Below are 15,113 nucleotides of genomic sequence, written 5' to 3'. Positions count from 1 at the left end.
CTGCCTTTCGTCCGTCATGGATCCTTAAGTGCAACGCTCGCAGGCACCCCTACAGCCCGCGATCACATTCACTTTCGCGGCCGTGTCACTTTTACGGCTGCGCGGCCAATGCTTGTTAATATATGGCCTTCTAAAAAGGAAATTGTAAAGTTTGTATTTTCAATTCTGGGAAGTATATTTCTTGACTATTCTGAAACTCTCTTGACTATTTTGAAACTCCTTTAAATAACCTTTCACCTTGAAGCAGACTGGTCAAAGAAAACACATCGCGAGCTGCTTGGAGGATGGATGAATCCGGCCGTTGTAATATCGGATCCGCGGTGCTCCGTACCTCGCATTCCTGCATCACTGATCCTCAGCCCGGGGGGCAGGTCGCTCGGCAGCTCAGCAGCGAATGCTTCCCATTGTACCCTACCCATAAGCTTGTCTACATCCTCCTCCTTTTTGCTATCATTCAGAACACTAACTTTGTCCTTCTCAGCCACCCTGTCGTTATGACGTTCCCATACTGGCTGACGCGTCAGGCAGGAGCTAGTGCAGTAGGTCATCGCATTTAATCAGCCCATGGTTTTAAAGCAACGCAGTGGCAGCAGCGCAGAACTTTTTCCTCCTTCTAAGCTACAACACTGTGAAAATGCAGTAAGCTCACTAAAGACTGTCCCACTTACGCATGCCCAGCTGATCTAATACTAAGAACAATCCACCACATCATCCCATCATGAAAGTTGTCCTCCATCTTTGAAGAGTGCCTGCTTCCGAAGCCAAGCAAACTTTCCCTCTTCACGGCACACAAATTATACTGTTGATCTTATTTTCATTGGTAAGAAAATCATTCATGGGGGAAGCAAACTTCAGAAAAAATCAATAAATATGCATTAATCTTTCTCAAAGTGCGCCATTACGAATGTACTGCACTCATTTCAGAATGTCGAGTTTCTTGAGTTTTGGAAATATTTAAATATTCAACAATTCATTAGAATTCTTATAATTTAACCTCCAATGAAATTGTGTCCCTGTAGCTCTGCTTTACCGGATTAATCTGCTATCAAGTTCCTTGTCCTTACAGTGTCAGAAACCCCTTTGACCACCTCCATAAAATGAAGCAATTACGCATGTATTTGCAAGTTGTACTAGCAATATCCTTGTTGAGCAGTTAATGGTTTTTTTCATGTTGTATTACTAGAATTGTTGTAGTTCCGCTTCATAGAAATGCCAAGATGGAAATCTCTAAACAAAAATGTACAATCATTTACTTTTTTTTAAGTGCGCAAAAACAAATATCAATTTTAGTGAATTGAGCAGTTGATTTGAGAAGATTCATTAACTTCACAACTGACAGAGTGCACTATGGTTCAGTCCCACTATGGTTCAGTCCAATAAGGAACAAATTCAAATTATCCACCAATATTTGAATTAATGCAAAAACAAGGAGCCCCCTAGAGCACTCGCTTACCTCACCACATCTAATACTCCGGACACTCTATAGGGTTTGATTAGAAGGCTTCAAATAAAGTGACCACCACAGCATCAGCCAGCACCACCACAGCGTCACTAAGCAACACCACAGCGTTACTAAGCACCACCACAGCGTCACTCAGCACCACCACAGCGTCACTCAGCACCACCACAGCGTCACTCAGCACCACCACAGCGTCACTCAGGACCACCACAGCGTCACTCAGGACCACCACAGCATCACTCAGCACAACCACAGCATCAGTCTGCACCACCACATCATCACTCTGCACTACCACAGCAACACTCAAGGCCACCACAGGATCACTCACCTTCACCACAGCATCACTCATCTTCACCACAGCATCACTCATCTTCACCACAGCATCACTAACCTTCACCACAGCATCACTCACCTTCACCACAGCGTCACTCACCTTCACCATAGCATCACTCAGTACCACCACAGTATCACTCTGCACTACCACAGCAACACTCAAGGCCACCACAGGATCACTCACCTTCACCACAGCATCACTCATCTTCACCACAGCATCACTCATCTTCACCACAGCATCACTCACCTTCACCACAGCATCACTCACCTTCACCACAGCATCACTCAGTACCACCACAGTATCACTCTGCGCTACCACAGCATCACTCTGCACTACCACAGCATCACTCTGCACTACAACAGCATCACTCTGCGCTACCACAGCATCACACTGCGCTACCACAGCATCACTCTGCTCTACCACAGCATCTCTCTGCTCTACCACAGCATCACTCTGCTCTACCACAGCATCACTCTGCTCTACCACAGCATCACTCTGCTCTACCACAGCATCACTCTGCTCTACCACAGCATCACTCTGCTCTACCACAGCATCACTCTGCTCTTCCACAGCATCACTCTGCTCTACCACAGCATCACTGCTCTACCACAGCATCACTCTGCTCTACCACAGCATCACTCTGTAGCACCTCAGCATCCCCACAGCATCACTCAGCACCACCTCAGCATCACTCAGCACCACCTCAGCATCACTCGGCACCACCTCAGCATCACTCAGCACCACCTCAGCATCACTCAGCACCACCTCAGCACCACCACAGCATCACTCAGTACCATCACTCAGTACCATCACAGCATCACTCAGTACCATCACAGCATCACTCAGTACCACCACAGCATCACTCAGGGCCACCACACCATCACTCTGTATCGCCTCAGCATCTATCAGCATCAGTCAGCACCACCTACGGCATCACTCAGGGCTACCACATCACCACTCAGGGCCAGCACAGCATCCCTCAACGCCACCGCTGCATAACTCAGGGCCAGCACAGCATCACTCAACGACACCACAGCATCACTCGGTGCTTCTTACACTTTTTAATTACAACTTCTCAGCATGCTGCACATCAGACACTCTTTTCTACAGCACAGGTTAGAAACATTGGCAAAGTCAATAGCTCTACCTAAACACTTATAAGGCCCCCCAATGCATAGCCGATAGGTCTCACCTTAGGGACATTATTAGTGTTTTTATTTATCCAGCAGAATATCCTTCATTAAACAACATCAAGTGTTGCATGGCTAATCACTTATAACGTCCCAAAAGCGAGACCTATTGACTATGCCAATGCTTATTTTTTTTACCCGTTTGCAAACCATATTAGGACGTCTTAGCCCCATTCTTCTCAGGGAAAAACTAACACTCAATATCTTCTTTTCCAAAAAATAGTTGGGTGCTACATTGACTCTACTCGTTAAACTAGAAAAGACCTTTTCAGCATCCTTCCGTTATATCTCTATACCCCCAAAACTTTCTTGAAAATCGTAAGTAAATTGGTCTCCGGTTGAATTGACAATTTCACAACCCATCTAATTCACACCGTTTATCGCAGCTTTATTGGCAGCTCTGGCCGGTGATACAGTGTGAGAAGGTTTTTCACCTGGGGCAAGACTCAAGAGCAACTTATGCAGGAATGTCTGCTAATGGCACTTAAAGCAGAACAGACCTTTATCTGGGTACAGTGTCTCTTTGTGAGTGCATTTCCCTTTCTGTTAAGATCTAGGACCTTAGATAGCAAATCGCAGACATATTCCTGCTCAAATATTAGAGTAAAGGGTTTCTTCTCCGACCGTGGGGAGAGAATGTTGCATCTTTCCTTTTTGCAGTTTCTATTCATCTGGTGGCTGAAATGATATGATCAAGCACAGCCCTGAAGGTAATCTGGACCTTAGGAGTGGCCAGTCATGTATCCCTTTGCATGAAAAATACCCTGTTGTCTTCCTGTATATGTATCAAAGAAAGAGAGGTGGGGAACGAGGAGCTTGTTGTGGTCCGGGACCCGAGCTCCATGTAATAATGCCAGACCAAATGGGGGTAACTGTTCCAAATGTGGGCACCATAGTTATCCACATAAAAAGAGAGAAGAGAGACGGGAACAGGAAAAAACCTAGGTCTAAACCTCACAATCTAGAGGCAAGTGCAAGTCCCGTCTCATGATGACCTCATACATCCCGATGGATGTGTTGCTTCATCACCGGGCATTGCTGCTCGTTGGGCCGGTGCTGCAATGCCCTATGGGTCCCCCGAAGGGTTGCTTTAGCGGAAATATTTTATTGGTAATGCCGTATGATAAGTGAGGGTTTGAGATGAAGGGTTCGAAAAGATTAAATTCCTTACAAATTACGACTCAGATGGATATGAGGTCACTGTGAGTCTGCAATTAGGTATCTAGGCATGAGGATTATGGAGCACCCTAAAGGTCTATATGGGGCTAGTTATACACTCCTATTGGCCTCCCTACGCAATAACCAAAGTCGATGGCTGCTGTGGCCTCTATTCTTGATGGAAAGAACTGATTTTATAGTGAGCCCTTTACAAAGGTGCCTAAAATAGTTGCATGCCTTTCCTTCTTACTCGTATCAAAAGGTATTACAGCCATGGGTGGACAGGCGCATAATGTTTTTTTGTTTGGGCCCATACCCAGGCCAGAATTCAATCAACAGCCCTCTGTGATGGTAAGACTGTAGAGGGTTTAACTCCCCAGAGACTCCAACAATACTTGATTCAACAACATTAAACGAATAGTGTAAGAAGAGGGCTTGGATGAAGATGGGCTGGCTCAAGATGTCTCCCATTTGGTAGGAGACGCAAATAAGTGCATAACCCACCTTTCAAAATCAGATAATATCCCAGACATTTGGAAATGGAAAGGAAGGCTCTGACATGAGAGAAATAAAGAAGTCAATACATAGAATTAAAATGAAAGAACCACTGTTTAAAGACGGGTATGCCCTATTTGACAAGTGGTAACCACCAAAAGGCACACATTGATAGCTCATCCACAACAGCTAACACCAGTAACAAGCAGATTTGGCACATAAGTACCCACAGAAAATGTAACTTACAGCCTGAAATGACATAAAGGTCTTGTGATGGGCATGAAATGCTGAACACCCGACCAGCAGCCACACTCAGCAATGGAGCGATAGCCACAATCTTTGCACTCCTTTAACTGAGGTATTCCCACTACACTAAAGGGTTTCCACTACTGTTGAAGATAGCTGAATAGAAGTCCTGTTCTAACCTGGATGCTTCCCATACCCCTGACCTTAGATTCCTCCCTCTAATCCCAGACTGACAACAAAATGTTGAACTTTGGCCTCCTATCCTACTCTCATGCTTTCCCACCCACCCCTCGGCTCCCTCCCACCCACGCACACATCCTCCTGTTATACAGTTCATAATATAAGAGTTTGGCTAAGGCAACACTTTTAGCTCAGTAACCAAAGACCACACAGAGCTAAGCTCTCTGCCTAAGGTGGCGGGGTAAGACCAGACCTGGGACCCTTGCTCACTATGCCACTGGATTCAAGCTAGCCTGGCAGATGAGGGCTGTTACCCCGAAACCGGTCCCAGGTTGCTTGTTTCCGTTCTAGGGAAGACCTGGCTTAGCTGTTTGGGCTGGACTGTTCCCATGAGGCACAGGGTCAAGACTGATTTGCATATAGCTTGATCTGAACTGGGGTGGCGAAGTGAGCTAAAGAACGATGATTGATTCAACCCATATCTGTGACTGGGGGGGTGAGAGTCTGAAAAGCTTCAGCGCTCGGTCCATCATCTCCTTGTGTTTGCTACCTGAAGAAGAGTGCCCAACAGCAAATATACCAAGATATTAAAATACGGTAAGGACGCTAAACCTCAACTAGAAAGAATAAGTATGTTTGTTTTTTACCTCCCTCTTATTGTGGGGGAAAACTCATGAATTTGTATCAGCTGCCTATGCATTGAGAACTGTTTTCTTTTCCTTAGCAACATTTTGTTACGAAAAAGAAGCCACTCCTTGGTTTTGTCATACTATGCCTTTGACTCTGCTTGAGCAATATCGCATGGGAAACACCACCACATCTAAGTAATAACCTCAATGCTAAGACCTCTAGAACACAACAGTTAACGTAATGAAGTAAAATTACAGGTGAGAGCCACCAACATGGTTTAAATTTGATGTGACCAATCTGAAACAAATGGGCTGAAATCTAGACCAGCACTGATGACAATCCGACTGCCTTTGTAAAAACATGCCCGGAAAAAGACTGGCATTGTTACACTCAGAACCTTGTATGGAACTAACAATTGAAGTTGAAGCAATGCAGCATTGTTGAGACCCAGGCAGCCAGATTGTGTTTCACACTCTAGATGTTACTATGTGACCTGTGCTCTTCAATTGTGTCATTGGCTCCCAGGTAAGTAGAAGATCTAGTTGAAACTTTTGAGCATTATGTATATGTCTTACAAGGCCACGTCTAATTCCATAGTGTCACATTCATGCTCCATCACACAGTCAATCAATCAATCAATGACATTTATAGAGCGCACTACATACCCGTAGGGTCTCAAGGCGCTGGGGGTGGGGGGGGGTGCCGCTACTGCTCGAACAGCCAGGTCTTCAGCTTCTTCCTGAAGGAGAGGTGGTCTTGGGTCAGGCGCAGGTCGGTCGGGAGGGAGTTCCAGGTCTTGGCGGCCAGGTAGGAGAAGGACCTTCCTCCTGTAGTCGCTCTTCGAATGCGGGGGACGGCGGCGAGGGCGTGGTTGGCTGATCGGAGGTGGTGTTTGGGAGCGTAGAAGTTGATTCGGCTGTTGAGGTAGCTCGGGCCTTGGTCGTGTAGGGCTTTGTGTGCGTGGGTGAGGAGGCGGAAGGTGATTCTTTTGTTGACGGGGAGCCAGTGAAGGTCTCTCAGATGTCCGGAGATGTGGCTGGTTCGTGGAATGTCGAGGATGAGTCTGGCTGAGGCGTTCTGGATCCGCTGGAGTCTCTTCTGGAGCTTGGCGGTGGTACTGGCGTAGAGGGCGTTGCCGTAGTCCAGTCGGCTAGTGACGAGGGCCTGGGTGACGGTCTTCCTGGTCTCGGTGGGGATCCACCAGAAGATCTTCCGTAGCATGCGTAGGATGTTGAAGCACGCCGAGGAGACGTTGTTGACTTGCCTGGTCATGGAGAGGGAGGAGTCCAGGATGAAGCCCAGGTTGTGTGCATGGTCTGTCGGTTTGGGTGCGGTGCCCAGGGCGGGAGGCCACCAGGAGTCGTCCCAGGCGGAGGGTGAAGAGCCCAGGATGAGGACCTCCGTCTTGTCCGAGTTCAGTTCCAGGCGGCTGGTCGTCATCCACTCGGCTACCTCTTTCATCCCTTCGTGCAGGTTGGCTCTGGCGGCGGCGGGGTCGTTGGTCAGGGAGAGGATCAGCTGGGTGTCGTCGGCGTAGGAGATTATGCTGAGGTTGTGTTGGCTTGCGATGGCCGCGAGGGGGCTCATGTAGACGTTGAAGAGGGTGGGGCTCAGTGAGGATCCTTGAGGGACGCCGCAGATGACTTCGGTGGCCTCTGACTTGTACGGTGGTAGGCGGACTCTCTGTGTTCTTCCGTCGAGGAAGGAGATGATCCATTCCAGCGCCTTGTCCAGGATTCCGACGTTGCTGAGGCGCTGTACTAGGGTGCGGTGGCAGACAGTGTTGAATGCCGCGGAGAGGAATAGGAGGATGAGGGCCGCTGTTTCTCCGTTGTCCATCAGGGCTCGGATGTCATCGGTGGCGGCGATGAGGGCGGTCTCGGTGCTGTGATTGGCTCGGAAGCCGGACTGTGAGGGGTCGAGGGATCCATTCGTCTCGAGGAAGGCGGCCATCTGCTTGTTGACGGTCTTCTCGATGACTTTGGCTGGAAACGGGAGGAGCGAGATGGGGCGGTAATTCTTGAGTTCGGTAGGGTCCGCTGTGGGTTTTTTGAGTAGAGCGCTGAGTTCGGCGTGCTTCCAGCTCTCAGGGAAGGTGGCAGTGTCGAAGGATGTGTTGATGATGTCTCGCAGGTGGGGTGCGATGACAGCGTCGGCCTTGTTGAAGACGTGGTGAGGGTAGGGGTCGGTCGGTGATCCGGAGTGGATGGAGTTCATCGTGCGGATGGTGTCTTCGGTGCTGATCGGGGTCCAGGCGTGGAGGGTCCACAATCTGCTAGTTAAAACTCAAAGCTAGTGCATTAAGGTCCTTGAAGGTCGAATAATTCAGCCTTCATGAAAGGTTTGAAGACCACACACCAAGAAAAACCTTTTGACTATAAACTCTACGTGTGCAACAACTGGTCCTTGACCAACCTCAATTATTCATATATTTGTATTGAGCACTAAACCTAAGGATAACATTCAGCAGTAAGTAACATCATTATTTTCCTAGAAGACTACTCTACTTCCATGTTTAGTGTGCTGCTGTAATTACCATGCTGGTTTTTTACTATATTTATTGGTTCATCAATATTTTTCTATGAAATAAATGAGTATCATTTGGAAACAGATGGAATGTTCACCAATAGTAAATACAAATAAACACTGTTCTGTCTTATTTATATTTGCAGCCTTGGTTCCAGACAAAGATGTGCGAGTCAGTGTTAAAGCTCTTGCTGTAGGCTGTGTCGGGGCAGCTGTTGCTCTACATCCCTGTGCCTTTTTTAGCAAACTTTATAAGCAACCTCTTGAATCCCTTGAGGAAAAGGGTACGTTGAACTTACTGTATTTTCCTCCTGTTTTAATAAATTACATTATGAGGGTTTGTACAGTTGTCGGAGCCACAGTATTTTTAATATATAGTTGCTTTCTTTTCATTTTAGAGTTATTCCTCTCATACTTTAACTGCAAGCCTTTGAACCTGTTAATAATCTCTCATTGTGTTTTGAAGTGTATGGAGTAATTGAAGTACAGTCTTGATTTACTTAACACAGTGCCATGGCTAACTGAATTACTTGACTCACATGAACTTAATCCAACAGTAGATATTCTTGAATGTAAAAAACAATTGAACTTTGGGGGTCTACAACAATACTACACATGAATTTACAAATTATTATTGATTAAAATATGTGAACAGAAACAGCCCTCTTCAAGTCCTCCAACTGACAGTCTTCCTCTGGGTTTTCTTTTAAGGGAGACTTTAATGGCATTATGGTAAAATTGGATGACCTAGAAAAAGATCAGCATTAGAGGTGGGGGAGGTGACCAGATGCTATACTGTTAATGCATACCATGGAGTTGGCACAGGATCACCTGACTGGATAAAATCACAGTCCTACAGCGAAACATGTAAACCTACTCTTCTCTTTATTGTGCTGATCCATCCATCCATGGGTTCCTTGTCTTCAAACATTACCAGAAAAGAAGCAAGTGGAGCAGCGAGTTAGAGACTGGATGAAATAGAGGTATAAAGATGTTTGTGACCCAAAACTTCAAACATTTTTGTGGAATGAGTGGGGATGAATATTTTTATGTAGGAGACCTTTCTATCTAATGTGCCTCTTGATGCATGAGGATCTAGATATTACATAATGCAGTTGGAGATGTGGCAAACCCTCTGACTGGATATACTATTTCAAGTTCTTCTGATTTTTGTGTGGAGAAGTGTTCTAAAAATAAATTATACCACCACTGCTATTATCTCACTATTTTTCTACGTGTATTTTAGCTATGTGTGACGTTAATAGTGCCCACTCAGCACTTCAAATGAATCAAATTCTCGTGGATATGTCTAACCACAGATTTCTCACCTTTAAATTTCCCCTGGTGCCATACTGGATCTAGAACCTTTTCATAGCATACGCTCCCACAAGCCAGAAGGTGGCACCACCAGAATTCATGATAACCTTGTTCTGCCTCAGGAAATTATGTTGTGGAGCCTTATCTAGGCACAACTCCTGTGTGACAGCATCAGTTCCTTCATTTCCATGCTCTTTGACATGGAGATAGAACTCTGCACACACCTTTTTATTGTTTTCACCAATGCCACATTTACAAAGAGGTGTTGGCGAAATATCCCTCCATCCCAAAAGCCGCAGGATTCATATTGTTCAGTTACTGCAGCAAGCAAATGTTGGTCACGGATCCACCCTATGTCTGCTTAAGATGTCTATGGATAACTCGAAGTCATAAGAAAAATGCTCCCTGGCACGCTTGAAGGCGATCAGGGAGCGGGATGCTAAGCTAATCACTGAACAGGAAAAGCAAGGTTGTATGTGCTCAAGACAGCAGACCCCCTCCCAAGTTGCGGGCTGACTCCAGCACATGTCAATGTGCGCCTCCAGGTTGCTGTCTTCTGATCGGTAGAAATAGTCAAGGTACAGTTTGTGCCACAAGCGCAAGAAGTCCCAGCAGGATTCAACCCCATCGGGAGATGTGCAGTCAACATCCAAAGATCTAACTCTGCTACCATAGTCTACCTCTGAGCCCTTCCCACGACATGCCCACGACATGCCCCAGCATACCAGAGTTCCCTAGGCCGTTGTCAACCCCGCAGCACATTAAGGCCTTGAATGAATACGAATTTCTATAGAGCATGGCTACCCTAGGGCATCCCAGCGCTTCAGGAACTATAGAACAACACCACTACACATAGAGAGGGAAAGAAGAAGGTCTTTAACATCTTCCTCAAGAGGAGAAGGTTAGGTTACAGGCGGATGGAATTGGGAAGCCCATTCTACAGATTTGAGGCATGAAGCGAAAAGCATCGGCCACCCATGCGTGCTCGTCGTATCTTAGGAACCGTCAGAAGATTTTTGTTGTTGGAACCTAGTGTCCTAGGCGCTTGATAGAGATTAAGCATGGGCATGATCACCGGAGGGCTATTCCCGGTGATCGACTTATGCACAGTGCACATGGCCTTAAACCAGATTCTTTGTTGCACTGTCAGCAAGTGTAATTGCACAAGGGCTGGGCGTGTGGAGGGCCATCTTTGGACATTAAGCAAAAGTCGCGCAGCGCAGTTCTGCACTACTTGTAGAATATTGATAGTTCCCTAAGGGGCACCCAAATAGACTGCATTAGCGTAGTCAAGCCTTGATAAAATAAGGGTCTGGACCAGCAGCCGTCTAGCGTCAAAAGGAAGAAGCGGCAGAATCTTTCTCAAAGGTCTAATTAAGCCATAACAAGTAGCGGCCACTTTGCGAGATTGCACAGCGAGACTAAGGCTGGAGTCCATCCATACACCTAGGCTCCTAATTTGTTTCTTGGGCCGGGGGGAGAGCCAAGACAGCTGGGCCACCACGAGTCCAAGTTGGGGGGGCTGCATGTCCGAGAAGCATGATTTCTGTTTTGGATCCGTTCAATTTCAGGAAGGAACGGTCCATCCACTCGGCCACTTTAGTCAGACATGATGTAAAATGTATGTCCCTTGTGTCACCTTACAGAGCGAGACCACCAACTGTGTATCGTCATGATAAGTGACCAACTGGACACCCCAGGGAAGCACAATGTCCGCCAAGGGCCGCATGTAGATATTAAACATTGTGGGGCTTAACGAGGAACCCTGGGGAGCACCATACTGCAGGGGGGTCCGTTGTGACAGAGCCTCTTCCTCAAAGACCATGAAGGATCTCTCAGTAAGAAACGACTGTAGCCACTGGAGAGCGGTCCCTGTCACTCCTACGTTATGGAGTCTTTGGATTAAAATGCGGTGATTTACCGTGTCGAAGGTTGCGCTGAGATCTAATAATACAATGGCAGCGCAGCCTCCGGCATCTACAATTTTCCTCGTCTCTTCCATCACAGCAATGAGGGTGGTCTCTGTGCCCTGCTTACTGCGAAATCCCGTCTGAGTGGGATGAAGAGAATTATTATCCTCAACATAGGCGGACAATAAGGAGTTCACGTGCTTTTCAGCCAGTTTGCTAATACCTGGCAAAAGAGAGATTGGGCGGTAGCTAGCCCACTCCCCCGGGTCAAATTTTTTTTTTTTTAAAGAGCCTTGATTCTCGCTTCTTTCCACAGTGGAGGGACCACTCCGGCCACGAGCGAAGAATTAATAACATCCCGGATGACTGGGGAGACGATCTCTGAAGCGGAATTAAGGATCGAAGGAGGAGCAACATCGGATGGGGAGCCGGATTTAAGATTTCCTAAAAGACACACAGTGTCTGATAAAGAGAGAGGAGTAAAAATATCCATCTTATCATATGAGAGATGAGGGGAGGGAGGTGCTTCAGGTACCACTTGTGGGAATAGCTAATAAATATTGGTGACCTTAGTGGCAAAAAAACTTGCAATCTCGTCACAGCGCTTTTGCGCATTCGTTGGATCAGGGAGGGGTGATGAGAGATTTGAAGATTTTAAAGATCTCCCTAGGGGAATTAGAGGCCAACTCGATCTTCTCTTGGTAGTAACTGGCTTGCGCCACTTTGATGTTGTTCTTATACAGCCTAAGTGTGGCTCTGTAGTCTGCCTTACTAGCGGGGGAAAATACTTCCTCTAATTGCGTACAAACCGCTTACAGGATTGCTCAAGTCCTCTAAGCTCAAGTGTATACCATGCCTTCTTATTATACCTGGCCCGGTGGGAGAATTCTTTCTTAGGGAGAATGGAATCCAGGGAGGATTCCAACCAGCTTCAGGGAAGCCATGCTGCAAATTTTCTGGGTAATTTAAACCCAAGTCGGACAGAATGCAGCAAAATATGTCTTTAGGTGCGACCAGGAATCAATGGCCTGTGTTGGTCTTGCCATGGCTCCAGTGTAATGATCAGGCATCATGCTAGAATGCTCCTCCCAGAATTTTCCAATGATGTGCCTTCGTACCTTATGGATATGCTGGATGATAGATTTATGCTTTTGGCGAGAAGCCTGATTCTACACCGGACTTTTTAAAGGCAGCAATGCTACGGCCCTCTCTATAAGTTTGCTCTCTCTAGCACAGTCAATTCTATCTATACCAAAATTTTTGAGGATACTCTTGAGACCTCGTCTAACACCAAAGGCAGCCTTCTGAACCCTTACAACAACTAACACAACCCTTTGTGGCCCTAGAGGCTGTGGTGGTGGCAAAGCCCGTGGACATCCCCAGTGACATCAGTCCTCTTCTTCCTCTTCCCCTGCTTCAGCTGTGGGCAAGCTGGTTTAATTCTCCTTTGTTGTAGTCAGTGGCAGGATCTTCAAAAGAGTCTGGAGTCACTTGGGTAGGAGGTATGTACTTGTTTACATCTTAGGCGCTTAAGGTAACAGCAACAGCACAAGGTTTTGTCAGTGCTGCAGCCTACGTCCAACAGTCACTCGCTTAGCTCCCACTCCAGAGCACACGCCAATATTCTGTTCCATCATCCATTCTTTGTATTCCACGGAATGGGTACACACAAGATACTACACACCTCTTTTTTACAAACAACAAAACAAAGAACAGTCGTTCCCCTGCATATAAAGTACAATGACAGTCATTAACAATCACTCGCTCTCCAACATGCCTAATTTACACATTGAACTGAGCAAACCTGTTAAACTCTCCAATATCCATACATATTCATAAAGATAACAACAATTAGCAATCAATCAATCAATCAATCAATAATAACTTTATTCGGTTATAATTCGAAAATAACCATAAAAGTACAATAAAATCACATCCAGTTAAGAAAGGAGAGAAATAAAAAAATCAATCATTTACAAAACAATACAATAGGCTCATAACAATTTCATACAAGTATTGATTTCCGTGAAATAAAAACGTTTTTAAAAAAAGCCGAGACAGATGCAACAGTAAAGATATTATCTAACTTCTGGATAGCTAAAAAGACAGGTCGACACTGTCTAAAATCCATATACTTTAAAATAGGCACAATCCATCTTTTCCTTGGAATTGTGTACATCTTACAAAAGAACAAAATATGAATATCAGATTGATTGGCCAAATCAACGCATTGACATTTAATGAGTTGCCTTGACCAATCATTCATTGTAGGAAAACTTAATAGCCTAAATAGGATATTAAATCTAAAACGTATTAATAAAAACCTATCAAAGTCTCTCATCTGTAATGTAATATATGATAGGGTATCATTCCTGGTCAATGTTAACTGATGAGAAACCACCAAAACTTTAGTAAATTCCAATTTGTTCCTAACATCCTCTAGGTAAGTCATACAGAGTTTTTTCAATACTTTCCTGGGGATCTGGTATATTAGTGAAGGTTCTTCGTAAAAAAAGTCTTGATGACCTATTTGTATAAGGAATGATTTTATATAATGTAACCATTTCATCTTGTGAGCATTATCGAGGCTTAATGCATCCCTTAAAATGAAGTGGTTAAAAGAACACTCCTCGGTGGTCCATACCCTATGCCACAGAAGAATTGGTTGTACCTTGATGACATCTTCTAGGTATAACAATCCGAGTTCAGCATGGCAAGAATGGGTGGACACACTATCCGGCACAGATAAAAGATATCTCAGGAAACAGTTTTTAGCCACCTGCAACGTTTTCACATTTGCATGTCCCCAGAAACCCGCACCATATATGGCGATTGCAACACAGGTTGCATTGTAGATACATAACAGTTCTTTGATTGGTTTTCTCCCCATTTTCCTACTAAAAGATATCAGGGCCATTATAGACTTGGAGAACAGCAATCTCCTTGTTTTTACTGCAGTATTCCAAAGACCAGATTGATCAAACAAAATGCCCAAATACGGGAAAGTTTGAATAAAATTCAGAGGTTTAGAATCAATGAACATAGTTTTCTTTATTTTATCCGCCCCTGACCCGCAGTTCATACAGAAAGTTTTAGTGCAGTTAATTTTTAGATCCGATTTGGTCATAAAATTTGTAAAAGACGTTAGCATTTTTGGTATGGCCTGTGGAGTCCTAGCCATCAATACCGCGTTGTCTGCATATAATAATGCGGGTATTGAACGATTTGATGCCAAAGGCATATCCCGACATTCCTGCAGTAACGTTCTTTCCAAATCATTGATATAGATGGTAAATACGAAGGGGGCAAGGACTCATCCTTGCCGGACTCCTCTAGCTATCATACTTGTCTTAGTGCACTCACCATTCTTACCAAATTTTATAGAAGCCTTTGCCCCTTGATAAAGATTCCTAAGGAATATAATAATATTTTCCTCAACCCCCAAACGTTTCAAAATCAACCATAACTTGCTATGGGTAACACAATCGAAGGCGGATGATAAATCCACAAAAGTTAAAAACATCCGGCCACCCTTAGCTTTAGTATATTTCTCTAAAAGAATATACAGGTTAAGACCCTGGTCAACTGTACCAAAGCCTTTCCTGAAACCGTATTGGAGGTCACTAATTATAGAATGCTCATCAGCCCATGTCTGTAGCCTATTTAAA

At 45.3% G+C, this 15,113-nt stretch overlaps 1 protein-coding gene across 2 annotated transcripts in view; it reads left to right on the top strand.

Moving 5' to 3' along the window:
* HTT (huntingtin) overlaps positions 1-15,113 on the top strand; it is a 2,178,328-nt gene that overhangs the window by 409,543 nt on the left and 1,753,672 nt on the right. For both annotated transcript variants that reach the window (XM_086964158.1, XM_086964157.1), the window contains one exon: positions 8,365-8,502. In XM_086964158.1, coding sequence (XP_086820284.1) covers positions 8,365-8,502 — 138 coding nt within the window. The remainder of the gene's footprint in view (positions 1-8,364; positions 8,503-15,113) is intronic.

This window comes from Lissotriton vulgaris, chromosome 3_2 (assembly GCF_964263255.1).
Source record: "Lissotriton vulgaris chromosome 3_2, aLisVul1.2, whole genome shotgun sequence".
In the NCBI taxonomy this organism is placed as follows: domain Eukaryota; kingdom Metazoa; phylum Chordata; class Amphibia; order Caudata; family Salamandridae; genus Lissotriton; species Lissotriton vulgaris.
The sequence above is the reverse complement of the archived record's forward strand: the minus strand, read 5'-3'. Positions and strand labels throughout refer to the sequence as shown.